Raw genomic sequence first — 22,783 nt, forward strand, 5'->3', positions numbered from 1 at the left:
TCTATCTATCTATCTATCTATCTATCTATCTATCTATCTATCTATCTATCTATCTATCTATCTATCTATCTATCTATCTATCTATCTATCTATCTATCTATCTATCTATCTATCTATCTATCTATCTATCTATCTATCTATCTATCTATCTATCTATCTATCTATCTATCTATCTATCTATCTATCTATCTATCTATCTATCTATCTATCTATCTATCTATCTATCTATCTATCTATCTATCTATCTATCTATCTATCTATCTATCTATCTATCTATCTATCTATCTATCTATCTATCTATCTATCTATCTATCTATCTATCTATCTATCTATGTGTGTGACACACACAATGGAAATGGAAAAGTGCTATATGCAGTCCATTTAATACAACATATCTTATATGAGCGAAGCAACACTGGAAGTGCAAATTTTTAATCCACAGTGAAACAGGAAATGTCACATGTCAAACACTTCCTGGATCGACACTTCCTGGACTGGCAGACGAGATCTCATGGAATCTCATGGGAACTCAGTGGCAAGGTCACACTGAAACAAGAAATGCCAAATTTTGAGTCCACAGTGAAACAGGAAATGTCAAATGTTGAACACTTCCTGGCATGGGTGTAGCTGGGTTTCACTGGACTTCCTTGAAATCTGATTGGACACCCCAGATCCCACCTTGATGATTGACATGTCACAGCACGACATGTCTGGTTGAAAAGAGCCATTTTGAAATATGTGACACATATTGACTGCTTGGTCCATCCTGTACAGTAGTTGGTGCTGTGTTCCACAAAAAGTTCTAATCCACCTTAGTAGAAGAAGAAAAATGTTTGAGCCAGTTTTGAATTTGAACACATTGTCTGAACCACAGACTCGTAGTTATATTGGTGAGTAAACAGCCATTTCTAATGTCTAAAATTATCTTCATTAAACTCAGACTGATAGCAAATCTCTACAACTTGGTATCAATTAAAAATATAAAATACAGCTTTCCGATGGAGTGGTGTAGAGGAGATTTTTCTTAAAAAGACGACCTGAAAGTTCAGCTAATTTGGCGTCATTTTGCAGTTCTACTGTGAAGCAGCTGAAAAGTTAGAATCTGAATTTACATCAACATAAAAAAATGCTTAAAGTGGCAGGAGATTAAAGCCCCCATCACACATAGCAAGAATGTGCAGGAACCATGCCCAATTGTGGCAAATATTGCCATAATCCAACACAGTCAGGAGGAAAAGAGGCATGGTCAGCCGTGTCAGAACGCATCCAGATTACCTTGTCCAAACCTGCACATCCAAAGTGCATGTAGACAACAGATAGATGCCACAGACTGCTGTCATACGGCCTTAAAAGGCGCTGAAGACTGCTGATGTCTAAACATCTGGATGACAAACACGGGACTGGAGTGGGAGGGAGTGCTGTGTTCCTCATGCGCACATGCGTGCGAATGTGCATGTTTGGCTGTTTGATAATTGAGCACACATGCGCCATGCACACACACGCGCATGTGCCCGTGAGGCAAACAGCGCTCAGGTCTGCCATGGAGACATTTGGAGATCGGCAGTCTGGAGTGCCTTTTATGTCCATCTGACAGCAGTCTGTGTTGTCTATACGTTCTGGGTGTGATCTGACAAGTGTGGACGAGGCAGTCTGTCTGCACTGTGATACAGCTGACCACGCCTCTTTTCCTCCTGACTGTGTCGGATTATGACACTAGAGGTGGGCGATACTGGGAATTTTGGTATTGATCCGATACCAAGTAAATACAGACCCAGTATCGCCGATATCGATACCGATACCTTTTCATATTTAAGCTTCATACGAGGGCTGTCCATAAAGTATAGGTCCTTTTTATTTTTTTCAAAAACTATATGGATTTCATTCATATGTTTTTACGTCAGACATGCTTGAACCCTCGTGCGCATGCGTGAGTTTTTCCACGCCTGTTGGTGACGTCATTCGCCTGTGAGCACTCCTTGTGGGAGGAGTCGTCCAGCCCCTCGTTGGAATTCCTTTGTCTGAGAAGTTGCTGAGAGACTGACGCTTTGTTTGATCAAAATTTTTTCTAAACCTGTGAGACACATCGAAGTGGACATGGTTCGAAAAATTAAGCTGGTTTTCAGTGAAAATTTTAACGGCTGATGAGAGATTTTGAGGTGACACTGTCGCTTTAAGGACTTCCCACAGTGCGAGACGTCGCACAGCGCTCTCAGGCGGCGTCATCAGCCTGTTTCAGCTGAAAACCTCCACATTTCAGGCTCTATTGATCCAGGACGTCGTGAGAGAACAGAGAAGTTTCAGAAGAAGTCGGTTTCAGCATTTTATCCGGATATTCCACTGTTAAAGGAGATTTTTTTTAATGAAAGACGTGCGGACGGGTTCCGCGCGTCGGGACGCAGCCGGCGCGGTGCGGCGGCACAGGAAAAACACCTCCGTGTTGATAACCATTTGTAAAATCCAGGCGGCTTTTGATGGCTTTCAGTGGAGTGAGTATATGAGAAATTGTTTAACAGCTGGACATGTTCCAACTGTCCTTAAGGCTTCCAACAGAGGTGTTTTTCCTGCGGCGGAGCGTTTGCGGCGGCTGCGAGCCGACGCGCGGACCCGTCCGCACGTCTTTCATTAAAAAAAATCTCCTTTAACAGTGGAATATCCGGATAAAATGCTGAAACCGACTTCTTCTGAAACTTCTCTGTTCTCTCACGACGTCCTGGATCAATAGAGCCTGAAATGTGGAGGTTTTCAGCTTGAAACAGGCTGATGACGGCGCCTGAGAGCGCTGTGCGACGTCTCGCACTGTGGGAAGTCCTTAAAGCGACAGTGTCACCTCAAAATCTCTCATCAGCCGTTAAAATTTTCACTGAAAACCAGCTTAATTTTTCGAACCATGTCCACTTCGATGTGTCTCACAGGTTTAGAAAAAATTTTGATCAAACAAAGCGTCAGTCTCTCAGCAACTTCTCAGACAAAGGAATTCCAACGAGGGGCTGGACGACTCCTCCCACAAGGGGTGCTCACAGGCGAATGACGTCACCGACAGGCGTGGAAAAACTCACGCATGCGCACGAGGGTTCAAGCATGTCTGACGTAAAAACATATGAATGAAATCCATATAGTTTTTGAAAAAAATAAAAAGGACCTATACTTTATGGACAGACCTCGTAGATCCAAAGGATCTAAAAGACTTACGATGGAATTTCGGCAAACATTGTACGTGACAACAAAATACTTTATCACAATAAGCATTTTTGTTTAAAAAAATATCACTCAACACAACTTAAAACAAAATCTCCTGAGGTAGAGGGCCAGTTGTGTGGCACAGCGCAGCGCTGCTCTGACAGAGAGTAAACTTTGATGAATCTGCGTGCGGGAGAGAAAAAAGCTTGGGTATCGATCTTTTTACATGAGGATCATTCAGTATTAATACCAGCGTTGGTATCGATATTATCAATATTAGGATCGATCCGCCACCTCTATATGACACTATTTGCAGTGTCCAGCATGCTTCCTCCACATTCTTGCTATGTGTGACAGGGTTGTTGAACATGGACCGCCATCAGTTAGGTGTGCCATCTCGATGGTGCCTAGAGGGGTTGGAACATGTGCATCACACTCGGGCCGCCGGCCGATTTTGATCAACTGTGTGGACTCTCGCAGAGGGCTGTCAGAATGTTTTGGAACTGAAATCTGACACTTTTTGGATGTGCCCCGATCCGACATTCTGATGCCATTCTGCATGATTCTGGCTATGTGTGACAGGAGCATAAGAGGGCTGTAGTTGCTCCTCAGAAGCATTACCGAAAAAAAGTTTGAAGGACCTAAATTACATGGGGAGGACTCTTTTCCAGGCATGGAAGATGCAAATAAAGGAAATGCTTTTTGCCATGATTATGCTCCCAGCATATTTAATGAAAATAAAGTGTGACAGACCTAAATGAGATGGTGAGGACTCTTTTCTTCCCAGGCATGTGAGAATGCAAATAAAGAAAATGCTTCAAGTGGCAGGGGGTTAAGAGGGCCGTAGATGTGGGGGGTGTCTGGGGAGCGAGGGGAGAGAGAGAGAGAGAGAGAGAGAGAGAGAGAGAGAGAGAGAGAGAGGAGAGAGAGAGAGAGAGAGAGAGAGAGAGAGAGAGAGAGAGCGCAAAGAGATCATGTGAACGCGCAAATCAGGAAGTGCCCTGTGCGCGTTCTCTTTCTAGTTTTGCTTTTGACTGCGGCTAAATATTATTTTGTTCCACAAAAAGCGCGACTCGTTCTGTAAAGGCTGAATGACAGTTGATGGTTTATGTATGAATACGTATCAGAGATGGGGCCTGGATAAAGGAGCGAATGTTCTGGAAGCAGGGCGGACTGCCGCGGTTAGAGTGCGGGAAGAAGCGCAGCGGCCTGTGGGCGTCGAGGAGCTCATCAGCCGGCTACACACACAACAAGACTCCGGGTCCTCTGTGTGACAAAACGGAATTCATTCACTTGCTCATTCAGACCTGTAAGTTATTGAAGTGTTACAATTTATCGGATATGTTTTGCCCCTCAAGTGCGCTCGGTGTCATTTTGTTTGTGTGAAATAATGGGAGCTGTTAGCATTAGCATGGATGCGGCTAATGACATTAGCGGCTTGAAGACTGTCCGAGCATTTAATCGGAGAACCCGGACAGTCCGCTCTGCGGGGACACAGTCGCAGATGTGTCACTGTCGCAAGCTGTATGCACAATATTTTGTGTTTTAACGAAATACCGACGCACGCAGTGCCCGTACTTTGCTGCTTTATGCTGCAAATCTCATAATGCTTGAGATATTATAGGTGTCTACTTTCCCATGAAACAGCGCTTGACGAGATGACCACAGAAATGTAATTTCGTGTTTATTTACTTTTTCAAAAATGGAATCAGCAGCATAAACGCTGGTTAAGATTTTGTGTTTAGCGGTGACGTCATGGTAGTTTAAGGACAATTCAGTGATGCAGCGTCAGGTGAACACGTGAGAGTCACAATCATGTGCCATAAAATGAACAAACCCTTGTAGGTGCCAGCTAATTATACCAGCATTTAATTAAAGCCAACACGTTTGGGCATTGCTTAAGTGCCTATTTCTCTAAGTTCCATGTTTATAAAAATTTTGTACTGACTGTCACAACAGAAAACTTAGTGTTACTGTTAAGGAATCAAGCTCTGAAGTTATGTAGCAATTCTCCAATTGATACAGACTTTAAAAGTGCTTTACAGTGATGTCTCACAGTTGCCCATTCACACCTGCCCATGTCAGTGCGTAGTCCAAGGTGTTACATTCAGTCTCTATACCCACTTACTCCAATCAAGGGGGTGGGGGGTGCCTGTCTCAGCAGTCATAGAGTATCTATCTATCTATCTAGTCAGAGTGTATACGGCAATCGATCGATCAAAATAGAAATATTAATAAAATAATAATGACAGTGTGTATATAACAAGAACCATAACAATTTATAAATACATTAGTAAGTCCCTTCGGCTGCTCCCTTGTTTTGTACTCGGGGTCGCCACAGCAAGTCCAAGGTGGATCTGCATGTTGAATTGGCACAAATTTTACACCAGATGCCCTTCCTGACACAACTCCACATTACATGTGGTAGGGGTGGGATTCGAACCGGGAACCTTCCGCACTGAAACCAAGTGCATTAACCACTTGGCCACCACCCCTACAATTTATAAATACATTAAGACAGTAAATTAACATAAACATGTAATTAACAGGAAATAAAGGGTTGAGTTCTTCCTCGAAAACTGTTACGGTCTAAGGTTATAAAAACGTTCTGGAAACGCACTCCATTCCAACTCATGATCGAAACTTTGCACAATTCATTACCACCCTTGAAAAATGTCAGCTACCTATTTTATAAACCCTATCCAATCCAGAGCCTATGGATCCCCACACGCTAAAACACGCTAATAATAATAATTATTATTATTAGAATTATTATTACATGTACATTACTGCTGGACATTCAATAGGGAATTCAATGCAACATCACTTTCCGAGCTGTCCTGCTCTTAAGCGCCGGTCACAACCCACCGTGCTTTTTTTTTCGCCATACGTTTTCTGTGGATGCCACGGCCACTACGTTTTTGTGAAAACGTACGGAGGCAGTACCAAGAGGAGGGAGGGAGTACGTTCAACGCACATCTCTGGGAGTGTAACGATAAAGAGAGGTGACAATAAAGCAGTGCGTGTGTGTGGGGTCGGCTTTTCTTTTTTATGAGCGGGACCGGAGCGGCAGGTGTTTTTCGGCGTTGGCGATGCATGAGCATGTCCAACCTGTTAGTGAAAAGTCACACAAGGTGTGAAACACTGATAGAGGAATATATTCACTACACACTTGATTACCAGCTTTTTAAATTTCAACTTAATTCTAATTTATATATGTGTATCACAATCTTCAAGATCTGATATCTACAATGTATTTCCATAGTATGTGATGAGTAGCCTGCTGCCTCCGTACGGATTTGGTTAATTCAACAGTAATTGAATGAAAATGTGCTGCTTTGAATCCGTACTGAGGCAGTACTCACAACGTGCATCATCGGTACTGCTGGTGAATCCGCAGCCTGACCGCAGCGACAGTTCTGCATGCACTAAAAACCTCTACGGCGTGTCTGCGTGCTCCTAAATTCGTACTGAGGCAGTACTTACGACGTACGGATCTCCAAATTTAGCCCACGTTTTTGCAAGTAGACTGCACGCACGTGCAAGTACGGTGGGTTGTGACCACGGCTTTAAAGTAGAGTGGCTGTTAGTGCAGCTAACTCGCAGCTGTCATACTGTAGTGTTTATGCATGAACAAATGTTTTTGCATTCAACATAGAAACAGATAATGGAGAAGCAATGCATTTGATATGGATGTACAAACGGCCAATTCATGGAATTCCAAATGATATTGTGAATTAAAAAAAATGTGGTTAAGGGTAATCAGCAAGAGGAATCCAAGTCGAGGGAAAATATTGGGAACCAGCCCTTCCATATCACGCCATCAAAGGAATGTTTTGTATTACAGTTTATTTTGGGGGTGCACAATAATTCGATTTTTGACTATTCAAGATGTAGAAATTTTCAGTCTTACTTTGACCAATGATGCAGGTTGTGACACAAACTTCTTTTTTCTCTTTAATTTGATTGAAAGGCCTGTCCTGTACTACAGTTGACCTACAGGGTATTGAAAATAAATGCTTGTGTAACTGAAAAGTATTTTTTTCTAGGAGTTTTTATTTTAATTGGATAAAAGTCAAGTTGATAAACTGTTATTCTTAATGTTACACTTATGATTAAATTTACATTTTTTTCTGTTTTACAATGTTTTACTGTCCATATTAAGTCTTAAATTTTTTCATTTTAATTTTAAGGTTGCTGAACTTTTAATTTAATAGCTATATTGAAGATGTGTGATCATAATAATTTTGGAAAAATCTGTAAAATGACTTTCTCTGTAAAAGCTTTTATGAATTGTTTTGCAAAATTATTATGATTATTTATTTATTTTTTTACCAGTGGCCACCCTTTGTTACGTTCTAGACAATAAACACTGCACATTTCTGCTTTATCAATAAAACTTCAAATAAATTCTTCATAAGTGGTTGCACAGACTCATTATAGAGCCTCATCTTGACTGATAGCATGGAGATAGTGGCTGTAAAGCTTCTATTGTTACCAACTTGTAGCCTGGTAGCTCCTGGTAAAGCACAGCCACACAGCTCTTTGCACAGGGCTCTCCCCAGAAATTTAGAGCATGACGGCACTAGAGATCAGGCAGGGCGAAGTTTTAGCATTTTGCCTTTTTCAGATACCAGTGGAAGCCATTTCCTGCAACTTCAGCTTTACATCTTGGATTACAAACTAAAGGGTCTTTCACACTGAACCTGTTCAAGGCCTTAAATGCGTCATACATCGCTCTAAAACCCATTACTTTTAATGAGAAGTGTCACGACCAGTGGTGGGCACAGCCAACCAAAAAGTTAGCTTCGATAACAGATAATCAGCTAACTGAAAAGTTGTCTTTTATAAAGCTAAACCGATAAACCACCCAGAAATTTATCGGAAGCGACAGCTCACCGATAACCGATAACTTACAGTGTTGTCTCCAGTACACTTACAGCTACTAACTAGCTGATTTTGAGTTTTAACACGATGATCGCTTCTGGTAGCATCAAAGATGACCACAGACCCAAACAATGAGTCGTCATTTCTGTCTCTGTGCGCCCTGCCCACTACTGGAAGCTCCTTTTTACTACATAGCGTGCAGCAGTGAAACAGTTGAGAGGAGCAGTGAAGCTCAACTCTCTACTCAATAGCAGTGTCGCCGTGGGGTGGAGGTCTTGGAAAATAAAGCAGTGCTGACTTATGTTTTGTGATTTATAAATACCATTAATACGGATAAAATAACTCCATTAATTTCAATTCTGTCATTTGTACAAAGTTAAAATATAACACATCTTTTAATTTTAAATAATGCACTAATTCTGAAGTTTTGTAACAAACACAGATGCGAAAGGGATTATGGGTAAATGAGCCTCCACTAACACTGATTGGTTGACTCATTCATTTGATGTAAAAACCAACACGTTAATGTGACGTGATGTGTGTGTTGGCATTTAAATGTGCTTTTGTAAAATGTCATTTCATTTATATGTAAAAAAAAAAAAAAAAAAAAGCCAACTAAGTCAAGTTGTGATTTGAAAACTGTCTGATGTAACCAGGGTCAAAATGCATAGAACACTGCCATCTACTGGCGCCCAGCCCCTTACCCATAATCCTTTGTGTACCAGTTTGTTTTTTTTAACAACAAAATCCACAGCGACAATTGTAAATGAACATTATACAACCAAAATGTATACTTTTGTTTCTTTAGCTGCAGTAAGAGGCTGCAACAACTCTCAGACACTCAAAGAATTATAATTTATGGGATATCTCAAATTAAGGCAAATACTGCCATGAACATTACTGGCCAGTAGATGGCAGTAGAGACCGTAGAGCAAACAGGAAAATATTGGAAAAGCAACCTGAGGTTCTACTGACATTTAAAACAAAAACAATAACAAGTAACAACATCTATAAACCCAGAGAACATATTCATAAGAGTTTTAGGCACAATATACAAAGAGTTTAATGCTGTTGTCCGTGTGGAGCCTGATCAGAGCGTCTCAAATGCATTTCTCCTGTCGTGACTGTACCCATTATGCACTGGGGAGCAGAGCATGTCCACACCAAAACCTTCAAAATTATTGCAGTACTTTAAAACTAAAACATATAGCTGATATTTTCACGTTATAAAACTTAGGAAGTGGCGTTAATTTAAATAACATGTCCGAAATTAGTTTGGTTAAAATTTTAACCATAAGTTAAAACTGTATGCCTCTGGATGACTTGGGTTATTATTGGCAGTGAATTAGTATGGTGTCAGGAGCAATGATCTTGTGACCAGTTCGCCTCTGACTGCAGAGGATAGAGCGGTTTCTCCCTAAACCAGCTCTCCTCTGTTTACAGAGAACAGAGCTGTTTATCTGCTACAAAACAGGTAAGCGCTGAAATCTTTGATATTAGATTTAACAAAGGTTTTATCTGTTAAAGCTTTATTTACTTCACCTGCAAAAATGTTAGCGATTTAAAAAATTATCGGACCAAAATTTATCAAATTGGTCCGATGATGTTTCAAAGTTATCTGAAAAGCTAATCTGATAATGAAAACATTATCTTTGATATTAGCGGTTAGCGGAACTGTGCCCACCACTGGTCGTGACAAAAACTGAACTTGCGCGACGCTCTGCTGGGAGCGCGCATTGCCGCTTGTTGTCAGACCTTGATGTGGCTGCCACGGCCCAAGTTCAACCCAATCCAACTTTCACTGCTGCGCGCTGTGACATAGCTTTGCATGTCCGATGAAAACAAGGCATCAGGCTAAAACATGGAAGAGGACAGAGTGCAGAAATGTGTCACAGAACTGTTAATTTATACACAACAGTTTTCTGAAGAAAACGTTTAGAAACAATATTAGAAGGACTGGAAATAAGAGAAAGTTCAGCAAGTTCAAATTGACATCAACCCACCGAGTCTGCAGTAGTCAGAAAACTTACATGGTAGACACACCAATGATTTTTCTGCATAAACCACGTCCATTAAAACCACCAATATAGTAATTTTGTCCACAACTTGCGACAAAATCATGGCCGCCATTTGACGCATAACTTAGTAAATTCCTCCTGAAATTCTCTCCTTCACCCAGAGCAGCTTTGTCCTGCTGTGTTTAGTTCAGAAACAACTCTTTCTTTGTTTCTCTTTTTTTCCCTGGAGGTTCTGAGTCCCATCCACTGAGAAATGCGTGTGCTTAGCTCAGCACATAGATGATGCAGTGCACACTTACTGATCTGAATGAGCTCAGAGGTGCATAGCCAAGATTATTTTCATTAAAACGACAGTTTTCCCCCTGTGGAAAAAGGTCAAATATTAAGCATTCTATTAACTTTTGATATAAAACCTCTAAATATGTACAATTTACTCATCACTCACAAGGTAACAACTTGTAGAATCAAGTTCATCGAAACGTACCTCTGTCAGATCCTTTATTTTGCCTTTTAAAGTTGCAGTGTAATCTTTTTAGTTCCGCTACTGTTGCTGCCGTGAATGGTGAGTTAATAACGGCTTCAGTTACGTCTTCAGGGTCTAAAATTGCCTTAAAGGTCCCTCATCTCTCTTTGTTTACATCCATGGACACTGGCTGTAGGCATCCAGACTAGGGCTGGGCGATATGATTTAAAATTCCTATCATGGTATAAATTGAATCCCTTCACATAACTGTATATATCGCGATATGAACTTAAGTGTAAAAATTATGATGGAAGTGATTCTGGATGGGTTATATAGTCCCTTAGCAAAGCTAAATTGATTAAAATAAAACAAAACAAATAAAAACAGATATAATGGAATTTTGAGCTCCTGACTCTCTGTGACTCAAGTCTCTGTATTGGCAGAGACTTGATATTAAAAGACTCAGGTTGGGATTGGATGCAAAAAGTGTCAGATTGTGACTCTGTATTGGCAGAGACTTGAAATTAAATGACTCAGGTTTGGATTGGATGCAAAAAAAAAAAAAAAAAAAACGTGACTCTGTGTGACCCTACCCCATCCCTATATGTTTGTAGATAGCGAAATATGAATGTCATTTCCTTCATTTCAGTCCACAGTATTTGAACATTCATAGAGCAGATTCTTGCATCAACTTTCATCCCTTTGTGATAGTTTCATGTGCTACGATTTGAGCCATTATACATGCACCTTCAAGTATGCTTCGTGTCGTGGCAGCAGATCAGGCTGTGTGAGGCTTCATTTCAGTTATCTTTTATTCCACATTCTGTATCTTCTATGACCATTGTCTGGTACATGACTTTGTAAATTTTTATCTTTTTATTTATAGCACACATTCAGTTTTAAGGGTGCAACTAATGATTATTTTCATTATCAATTAATTGATCAATTTATTTTCTTGTTTAGTTGTTTGGTCCATAAAATGTTAGTAAATGGTGAAAATTGTTGATCAGCGTTATCCAGATCCCAAGATGGTGTCTGAAAATGTCTTGTTTTATCCGCAGCCCGCAGATACTCCCTTTACTGCCAGATAGGAGTAAAGCAGCTGGTAAACTAAACCTGAAAATATTGACAATTAAGAAGCTGTAATCAAAGAATGTGTGTGTGTGTGTGTGTGTGTGTGTGTATTTATGTATATAAATAAAACAATCAGAATGATTAACATCTAAGTTCTTTTGGTTTCTCCCTTTTTTTTTTTTTTTTTTTTACTTGTGGTTGCCGCAGCAGATATGAGGTAGATCTGCATGTTGATTTGGCACAACTTTTACACCGAATGCCCTTCATGACCAAACTCCACAATACATGGAGAATGGACAAGGTTGGCCTTGAACCAGGAACCTTTAGCTCTGGCATTGAGCGAACTAACCATTTGGTCACCATTACTGCCAATCAAAATGGTTACTAAAATATTATAATTGTTGTTGATTAATTTTGTGGTTGAATAATCATCGATTAAGTTATTACTCATTGTAACTCTATTCATGTGTGTGTATATGAAGAGTTCAGATGAAAAACCCAGTATCTCTAAAACCATCAATTTTTAGTTGAGGCCAACATGGACTTGGCTGTCAAGGGGACCATCAGTGTGCAAAATATGAAAGAATTTGAACAAACCGTTTTCATTTTATTGATGAAAGTCTGTGCATTTCCAAATATGGTTTCTTTTAAATCTCCATTTTGAACTGCATTTTTCTCCATTAAAAAAACAAAACAAAAACAAAACACTTACTGGGTTTTGCATCTCAACTCTTCATATGTACCTTATATGTATCTTTTTTATGTACTTGTTTAGCTGATACCGCTATCAGTGTCTGTCAAATTAATATTTTACAATTTATAAACTTAAGAATATTACCATCAGTATTTTCTTTATTTTTGTACAACCTCAATTCCAGTGACGTAAATAAAAACAGAATACAATGATTTGCAAATCCTCTTCAACCTATATTCAATTTAATACAACATAAACACAAGATATTTAATGTTCAAACTGATAGACTTTTTTTGTTTTTGTGCAAATACTTACTCATTTTGAAATGGATGCCTGCAACGTGTTTCAAAAAAGCTGGGACAGTGGCAACAAAAGACTGGGAAAGTTGATGAATGCTCAAAGAACACCTGTTTGGAACATTCCACAGGTGAACAGGTTAATTGGAAACAGGTGAGTGTCATGATTGGGTATAAAAGGAGCATCCCCAAAAGGCTCAGCTGTTCACAAGCAAAGATGGGGCGAGGATCACCACTTTGTGAACAACTGCGTGAAAAAAATAGTCCAACAGTTTAAGTACAATGTTTCTCAACATTCCATTGCAAGGAATTTAGGAATTCCATCATCTACAGTCCACAATATAATCAGAAGATTCAGAGAATCTGGAGAACTTTCTACATGTAAGTGGCAAGGCCAAAAACCAACATTGAATGCTGTGACCTTCGATCCCTCATGCGGCACTGCATTAAAAACCGGCATCATTGTGTGAAGGATCTTACCGCGTGGGCTCAGGAACACTTCAGAAAACTGTTGTCAGTTAACAGTTCGTCGCCACATCTACATGTGCAAATTAAAACTCTACTATGCAAAGCAAGCGCCATACATCAACAATGTCCAGAAACGCCGCCGCGTTCTCTGGGCCCGAGCTCATTTGAAATGGACAGACGCAATGTGGAAAAGTGTGCTGTGGTCTCAGTCCACATTTCAAATTGTTTTTGGAAATCATGGATGTCGTGTCTGTTGGGAAAGTGTAAGTACACGGACCCACAACAGGGGGCGCAAATGAACGGACAATAGAATAGGTCAAATAACAACACTTTACTGTTGCGAACGTGCACAACAAACACAACAGATTCCACAATTGATCAAAGGTCAAATTACAAGGTGTCGTGTGGGCAGGCTCGAAGATAGGAGACGCCTGTCCAAAGCAGAACCGGAACCACACGATTTCCTCCGCCACCAGACCCCGGGAATACTGGAGCCGCCAAGTCCCGAACTCCCAGGTGGCCACTGCCTCCGCGTGTCGGACCTGGTACTGCTGGCGAGGAACAAAAACACAATTAAACGTGGGTGCGTCTGCACCCAGCAATCTGCACGGCAGGGAAGCTACCTCCACCTCTCATTGGAGAAAAAGTCTGTTATCACTCACAAAAATCACAACAAAAAGGCTTTCTATCAAGCAGTCAGGCTGAGGATATTACCTTTCAGGTAGAACGATATCTCGGCAAAGAGGTGGAGATGACGTCTTGCTGATATACCGATGCAGATCAGATGAGTGGTGACAGCTGTCACAGGTGATGTCAGCTGTCACCCCGGCTGCTCCTGTGAGGCGGCAGCGCCCTCTGGTGCCTGGAGCCCGCACTCCAGGCAGGGTGCCCTCTGGTGGTGGTGGGCCAGCAGTACCTCCTCTTCAGCAGCCCACACAACAGTGTCCTCCAGACAAAAGAGGAAAAAGATCATCCAGATTGTTACCAGCGTAAAGTTCAAAAGCCAGCGTCTGTGATGGTATGGGGATGTGTTAGTGCCTGTGGCATGGACAACTTACACTTATGTGATGGCACCATCAATGCTGAAAGGTACATCCAGGTTTTGGAGCAACACATACTGCCATCCAAGCAACGTCTTTCAGGGACGTCCCTGCTTATTTCAGCAAGACAGTGCCAAGCCACATTCTGCACGTTACAACAGCATCGCTTAGTAATAAAAGAGTGCGGGTACTAGACTGGCCTGGCTGCAGTCCAGACCTGTCGCCCATTAAAAATGTGTGGCGCATTATGAAGTGCAAAATGCGACGACAGAGACCCCAGACTGTTGAAGAACTCAAGTCGTACATCAAGCAAGAATGGGAAAGAATTCCACCTCCAAAGCTTCAACAGTTAGTGTCCTCTGTTCCCAAACACTTATTGAGTGTTGTTAGAAGGAAAGGTGATATAACACAGTGGTAAACATACCACTGTCCCAGCTTTTTTGAAACGTGTTGCAGGCATCCATTTCAAAATGAGCAAATATTTTCACAAAAACAATAAAGTTTATCAGTTTGAACATTACATATCTTGTCTTTGTGGTGTATTCAATTGAATATAGGTTGAAGAGGATTTGCAAATCATTGTATTCTGTTTTCATGTCCCAACTTCGTTGGAATTGGGGTTGTAATACAGATCCTGTGGGCCACAGAGCAACATGTGGGCTCCTTAAAAAGGCAGAGCAGAAAGTTGACTTCTTGTAACTTGACAGTAGTCATGTAACGTTTTTCACATTTGTCACTGAAATGGTGCACTTGAGTGAAATGTGACCTATAGGGTGGTCCATAAAAATGGTCAAATTTTTTTTTCAAAAAACTTCAAGTCTCACCCTCTAAATTTGTTGTACCTAACATAAAAACACATCATGTACAATTTCATAAAACTCTAATAATTTTTACTGGTAGCACACAGCCCTTAAAGATTTTGCTCGCAATAACTTTGTCATATAGTATGGTCATTTCCAGATATTTCCAAATTATTCTGTCAGTTTAATATTGATATGTCAGGACAGAAATTATGGCAATACATTGGAAAATCAAATCTTTTCATATCCCATAAAATAGTTAACACTAAAACATGAATTGTGAGATGCAGTTCTTCTCGTACATGTATCATGCTCCTACAATACCTACATACTGGGGTAGCGAAGATTTTGTAACAATCAAACATTGCATTTTCATTTTATTGATGAAATACTGTTTCATTATTGATAAATTTAAATAAGTCTATGCTTTATATATTTCCACATATTGTTTGGTGTTATGTGTCGGACGCAGCTCGGAGAACCGACCAGCGTTTGAAGGACCCAGTATGAAATAAGCAGAGCACGGTACAAAGGCTAACTGAATTTAATACATAACAGTGATGTGATACAAAACAACAAAAGAGTGTGCGGTCTGGCGTGGTGGATTGCGGTGCGCTCCCAGCAGCGCTAACGGTCCGGAGCCAGAAGCCGTTCGGACCCAAGGACCCCCGCCGACACCCCCCAGGTGGCCGCAACAAACCGAGTCTGTGAAAGAAGGAACCATTATGTGAGTCCACACTCTACACACAGAGAGACCACTCAAGGTGTACATAAACAGCAAACACTTCCTGGCTTAATTACTAATCAGCTTCCCAACCTGCAGGCATGGAACATCCAGTTCACAAAACTCCACTGCAGTGGAAGCCGATACATGACTAACGTACAGCTCAATATAATAAGGTGTGAGGGACACCACATTTACTGACTGTATAAACGTTAGTCACAAAATCTAACGTACCTCAGGAAGTGTGCTGACGAGCGTGAGACCTCACCCCCTCCTCTTTCACAGACCGTGCATCAAACCCTGGACGTTCTCTGCATCCACTGATGATGAGATGGCTCCCGAGACGACGATCTCACCCGTCTGGTCACAAGGTCGAGTCTCTGGCACATACACACTGTATACTCCAGTCTTAAATGCCACCATGTTCCAATCCATATAGATGCACCACAGCTGTGAGTCCTGACGAGCCGCAGGTGATCAGGGTGAGGTCCTGATAACCTCAGCAACACAGCCACTCAGTCCCAAATGCAAGCCACCTGGAAGGAAAAACAAAAGACAGAAACAAAAAGGCAGCCAGGCCCCCCAGCCATACAACAGTTTGGAGCTAGATCAAAATATAATATTCTTTATGCCTTGCAGTACTTAATATTCAAAAATGTATGAATCAGCACAAGAACCAATTATACAGCTGTGTAACATAAGAGAACATCCTTTACATGATAATGATATTTAAGTTGCTTGCATCATGACCAAGACTTGCTGCCGTTTCAGTCAGAATATAGGTGGCACTTCTGTCTGTTGTTTTGGTCCTATCCAATGCTGCTGCAAGTCCTGGTGTTACAACAGCTTTAATTTTTACTGGCTTTTTGTGGCACTGACATAACAAATTCTTCATCTGGACTTTCTGTGTTCTCTTCACTCTGGCTGGAGACAGTGTCAGGTAGTGAGACATTAGATAGTCCAGGCTCCTCCAGTTTCTCTCTGTATTTTGCTTCTGCAGCTTTCCTTTTTTCTGCTCTTTGTTCTTTGGCAGTTTGTATTTTATCTATGCCTGTCATGCATCCTCTACCTTTCTCTCGCTGAGCAAGTAGGAACTGTCTGTCATCTTCAAACTTTATCATTGTTAGGACATCCTGATGTGCCATGTCAAACAAGTCCTCCAAAGATTCACAAAACACTGTTTCAATCTTTCTTCTGCTTGTCTGTATTGCGATTCTTGGTCTTTTTCAATGTTTTCCATTTTCCGAACACCTTTCTAACTTTGTGATCAGATGCTGCTTTGCCCTCAGTGGGATTCTAGCTCTCTCCCAAAAAGGAATTGCCATGTCTATAGAGGTCACAGCAGCATCATGGACAGTTTTCTTCAAATCAGTGTGTTTGAAGAAAAATACCTTGAGTATTTGCCCATTTGAGGGCAATTTGTTTCCCTTTATTTCAGTCAGTGAAACCAATAAGGTATACAAATGTTCTACTTCTAGTAGCTGACATGTTTTACTGACGTTTCCAGTTAATGGTTAAGCATGTTAAGTCAGCAAGTGTCTCTTTTTACATTTATCTCATGTTAGATTCACCATCACCAAAGATCTGAAAGAAAAAAAAAGCTGTGAATTGAAGCAAAATTTTCAGCTTGTAGCCTAAAATAACATTTTTGAAAGTACGAGGTCTGTGATGAAAAAAATTTCTTTTTCTTAAAAATTTATTTTAAAAAAATAAATGGATTTGATTCATATGTTTTTACGGCAGACATGCTTGAACCCTCGTGCGCATGCGTGAGTTTTTTCACGCGTCGGTGACGTCATTCGCCTGTGGGCAGTGCTCCACCCCGCCCATCGGAATCTCTTTGTCTGAATAGCCGCTGCAGACGGCGCACATTGCTTTATCAACATTTCTTCTGGACTTGTGAGGGATATCCGAGTGGACACTATTGGAGAAATTAAGCTGGTGTTCGGTGAAAAGTTTAACAGCTGATGAGAGATTATGGGGTGTTTCTGTCGCTGTAAAGACTTCCCACGGAGCTGGACGTTGCGCAGCGTTTCCAGGCGCCGTCGTCGGCCTATTTCGACCTGAAAACATTCTAATTTAAGGCTTAATTCACCCAGGACGTCGTGAGAGAACAGAGAAGATTCAGAAGAGGCCGGCATGAGGACTTTATGCGGACATTCCACCGTTTAAGGACATTTTGTCATGAAAGACGTGCGCGCAAATCTGTGTGCACCGCGACAGGAAAAACACCTCCGTGTTGAAAACCATTTGTAAAATTCAGGTGGCTTTTGATGGCTTTCAACAAGTGAGTATCTGATAAATTGTTTAACAGCTTGGGCATGTTCCAACTTGCCCGTTAAGGTTTCCAACGGAGGTGTTTTTCCTGTCACGACCCCCCGCGGTCGGGTCCGGCCCGACATGCGACTCTGCCCGCACGTTCTTTCATTACAAAATGTCCGTTAACAATGGAATGTCCGAATAAACTCCTCATGCCGACTTCTTCTGCAAATTCTCTGTTCTCTGACGACTTCCTGGGTCAGGAGAGCCTGAAATGTGGAAGTTTTCAACTTGAAACAAGACTGCCCACAGGTGAATGACGTAACCGACAGGCGTGAAAAAACTCTCGCATGCCCGCGAGGGTTCAAGCATGTCTGACGTAATCACACGTGATTCAAATCCATATGGTTTTTGAAAAAAATAATAAGGTCCGTTACTTTTATCACAGACCTCGTATGTTGTTTGTGAGAAATATTTAAACCCAGGTATAGTTTTAAATTGAATATAAAATTATACTTTAGTTACACTCAGGTGGTTAACTTCTATCCTCTTTATAAGTGATGTGATTAGATACTGGATAATGGATAACCTATTGCACGGGCACTCGGGCAGCGATAATTGATATATTTACAACCTTCAGCTATGATGTGCTACCTCTAAATATTAATGTATGACAAAAAATATTTTGCAGGCTTTCTTTTTTCCCAAAGCATCATAAAATGAAGGGGTGAGAGTAATGAATTTCCAACTTTTATTTTTTTGAACCACCCTAGTGACCTAGCTCCCCCCTCCCCCCTTCATAGAAAGTCCAGTGAAAGGTGGTATCATGTAATTTCACTGGTTGCTTTTTTGCTGAACCTCCTCCCAGTTGGACGTTCCTGTAAAATGTCCCTCGGGAGATGACCAAAACTTACAGACAAAATAAAGAGAGAGAGATAAGAGGGGGAAAAAAAGCTTCATACATTAAAGAATGTAGCACATTTTGATGATAAACATTTGTGGAAATTGCTTGTGCTGTCATGTGTTTGTACACTGTATTATTAAATTTGTCTCTGCCTTCTGCTTTAGGTCCCTTTCTTTCACTGTCCTCCTGATTTTGTTTTGGGAGAGATCCGTTATTTATCATCGCCAAGATAGCCGGGCCAGGTAGGAAGAGGCACACCTCAGATCCAGACCCCAGCAGCGGTAGTGATTCTGGCAACGGGCGTCCTCTTAGCGCCAAGTGCCTGAAGATGGCCAGCAGTGGTGGGAGCAGTGCAGCTGGGAATGAAGTGGTGGGACATTGTGGTGGAGCTCAGCATCAGCAAAGAGGAGGCCCTGGGAGGGACAACGGCACAGAATTGATCTCCAACACCAGCAAGAAGAAGCAAAAGGACAAGGCGAACCAAGAGAGCAGAGAGGCCAAACGCGTGGCAGCTGGAGAAGGTCTTATTGCAGATGTTAAAAAAGGTTTGGAACACTAAAGGCATTGCAATGAATGATTTATTATGTAGTAATTAGTCTGCGCGCCAGTATTTCCTTTTGAGGGAAATTTTAGTAGTTAATGTATGTCTTGGCACTTTTGGCACTAATTACCAAACATCGATAGCTTGGTAATGTTAGATATACTGACATTATGGTTATGGATGTACCGATCCACAATTTTTCGCTTCCGATCTGATCCCGATACCTGAATTTGGATATCTGCTGATACGATACTTTTCCGATCCGATAGCAGAGCTCTGTTTGCTTTAATATTATTGTTGATTTTAGATGAGGATTTTCTTAAAAAGGAGACCTGAAAGTTCAGTTACAATTTGCCAGAAGGTGAGTCTAAGATGAAAGCCAAGATTTGATGTTTTGGTGAAAGAATTAATTACTTTTATTTTTTTTAAATAAATTTTTATAGACTTAAAGAGAAAAGACAGCACTCTGTCTGTCTCTCTCCTTCTCAATTTTTGATTTCAGTGGAGCTTTATTGATATGGGAGACATGTTTACATTGTCAAAGCAAGAGTTAGAGTAAAAAATTAAGTCCTCTGTCTTTCTCGTTTACTCTCTCTCCCTCTTCTTTTCTCCCTCAGTCTCTCACTTTTTTCCTTTCTCACTGTTTTTCTCTCTTTCAGAGGACATAATCTGTTCGTTGATCTACTTGGCTGCACACTGAGCTGGCTTTTCACAGCCTCGAGACAGTGAAGGGGCTAACTTTTTAGCACACATTTGCAGCAACAATTCAGTTGATTTTTTGGGAAATCCGTGCTCGACGAATAGACAATTTGAACCCGACAGCCGGGCAGAAATTTGCTCCTACCTGCAGCAAGAACACTGAGGAAGAGAGTCGGACTGCAGCTATTGAACATTTTTTGGAATCGAGTATTGTGTCAATTATTTTATCAATTGAGTAATCGGATAAAGTACTTTTGTGTTGTTAAACAATATCAGTAGTGACAGGGCTCTCCCTAAGCAATGGAACAATGTGGCTGTACCATCATGCAGATTTTTAAGTTTAGGATGTTCCCTCTTTCTTTGTTTTCCCAGGTTACTATATCTTTTTTCACATTATTAAGAGTTTTAGAGTTTTGCCAAACCATAAGACTAGGCGGTCTGTGGAATCTTCAGTCTGCGGACAGGGCTTTCATTTTTTTTCTCTTATTGCAACATTTCATTTGCAATTTTTATTACTGTGATTTATTTAGTGTTTAGTGTATATTTATACATGCCGTACAGAGTCCAGCTCAAACCGAAGTTGAATTCGTTGTTTTCTGTGGATACTTGGTGAATAAAACAGCGTTTGAAAAATGGCTGTGGATTGCAGCGTTTCCACAAAAGCAGCCTTGATTTAAAAACTCTTACCAAATCTGAATAAAGTCCTTTTTTTAATCATACAACCCCTGGCAAAAATTATGGAATCACCGGCCTCGGAGGATGTTCATTCAGTTGTTTAATTTTGTAGAAAAAAAAGCAGATCACAGACATGACACAAAACTAAAGTCATTTCAAATGGCAACTTTCTGGCTTTAAGAAACACTATAAAAAATCAGGAAAAAAAAAATTGTGGCAGTCAGTAACGGTTACTTTTTTAGACCAAGCAGAGGGGAAAAAAAATATGGACTCACTCAATTCTGAGGAAAAAATTATGGAATCATGAAAAACAAAAGAACGCTCCAACACGTCACTAGTATTTTGTTGCACCACCTCTGGCTTTTATAACAGCTTGCAGTCTCTGAGGCATGGACTTAATGAGTAACAAACAGTACTCTTCATCAATCTGGCTCCAACTTTCTCTGATTGCTGTTGCCAGATCAGCTTTGCAGGTTGGAGCCTTGTCATGGACCATTTTCTTCAACTTCCACCAAAGATTTTCAATTGGATTAAGATCCGGACTATTTGCAGGCTATGACATTGACCCTATGTGTCTTTTTGCAAGGAATGTTTTCACAGTTTTTGCTCTATGGCAAGATGCATTATCATCTTGAAAAATGATTTCATCATCCCCAAACATCCTTTCAATTGATGGGATAAGAAAAGTGTCCAAAATATCAACGTAAACTTGTGCATTTATTGATGATGTAATGACAGCCATCTCCCCAGTGCCTTTACCTGACATGCAGCCCCATATCATCAATGACTGTGGAAATTTACATGTTCTCTTCAGGCAGTCATCTTTATCAATCTCATTGGAACGGCACCAAACAAAAGTTCCAGCATCATCACCTTGCCCAATGCAGATTCGAGATTCATCGCTGAATATGACTTTCATCCAGTCATCCACAGTCCACGGTTGCTTTTCCTTAGCCCATTGTAACCTTGTTTTTTTTCTGTTTAGGTGTTCTGTATGTAAATCCCAGAAAGCTGCCATTTGAAATGACTTTAGTTTTGTGTCATGTCTGTGAGATATGTATGTGTGTGTGTGTATATATATATATATATATATATATATATATATATATATATATATATATATATATACACACACACGAGGGTAGGCTGAAAAGTTCTAAGGCTGACTATGATGCAGTTGTCGAATTGAACAAATTCAGGGTTATTTTTCTACATAGTCTCCCTGTAACTCCACACACTTCTTCCAGCGGTGCTTGAGTGCTTTGATTCCCTTGGCATAGAAGCTTTCATCTTGAGAGTCAAAATAGTCCTCAATGGCAGCCATCACCTCATCATTGATCCGATAGTGCTTCCCAGCCAAGTTTTTTTTTTTAGGTTTGGGAACAGATGAAAGTCCGAGGGTGCCAAGTCAGGGGAGTATGGTGGGTGATCTACCAGTTTGAATCCACACTCGTGGATAGTGGCCATGGCCACTGTTGACTTGTGAGCTGGGGCATTGTCTTGATGGAACAGCACCCCTTTCGTCAGCTTTCCTGGTCGCTTCTTTTTGATAACCTCGCATAACTGTCTCAGTAGGTTAGAATAATACTGTCCATTTATGGTTTGTCCCTTTTCAAGATAGTCCACGAACACAATGCCCTTGGCATCCCAGAAAACTGAAACCATGACCTTCCCCGCAGACGAAAAGACCTTGGCCTTCTTTGGAGGTGGTGACCTTGGGTGTTTCCACTGCATTGATTGTTTTTTTTGTCTCTGGTTCAAAGTGGTGTACCCAGCACTCAACCTGGGTAAGAAAACGTTAGATGTAATTGGCTGGATCCTCTTCAAATTGCGTCAAGTTTGCCTTCGACATGACTAGCCTGGTGCGTTTCTGATCAGGCGTCAGAAGACGTGGCACCCACCGAGCTGACACCTTTGACATTCCAAGTTCTTCATGCAGAATGTGTTCAATTCTCTCATGGGATCTTCCCACAGCATCTGCTAGCTGAATAATCGTCGATCGTCTGTCCTCCATCACCATTTCATGAACAAGGTCAGTGTTTTTCTGGGTTGTGGCTGTTGCAG

The 22,783-nt window shown here is 41.0% G+C and overlaps 1 protein-coding gene across 6 annotated transcripts in view; it reads left to right on the forward strand.

Annotated features, from left to right (window-relative positions):
• The first annotated feature begins 4,140 nt into the window (after positions 1-4,140).
• usp19 (ubiquitin specific peptidase 19) overlaps positions 4,141-22,783 on the forward strand; it is a 152,297-nt gene continuing 133,654 nt past the window's right edge. For 5 of the 6 annotated variants that reach the window (XM_034172162.1, XM_034172163.1, XM_034172161.1 and 2 more), the window contains exons 1-2: positions 4,141-4,486; positions 18,969-19,349. In XM_034172162.1, the coding sequence (XP_034028053.1) occupies positions 19,133-19,349 (217 nt within the window). In that variant the 5' untranslated portion in view covers positions 4,141-4,486; positions 18,969-19,132. Of the gene's footprint in view, positions 4,487-18,968; positions 19,350-22,783 lie in introns of those variants that run through there. The other variant, XM_034172159.1, reaches the window with a different exon arrangement.

Source organism: Thalassophryne amazonica, chromosome 6, assembly GCF_902500255.1.
Source record: "Thalassophryne amazonica chromosome 6, fThaAma1.1, whole genome shotgun sequence".
Classification (NCBI taxonomy): Eukaryota; Metazoa; Chordata; class Actinopteri; order Batrachoidiformes; family Batrachoididae; genus Thalassophryne; species Thalassophryne amazonica.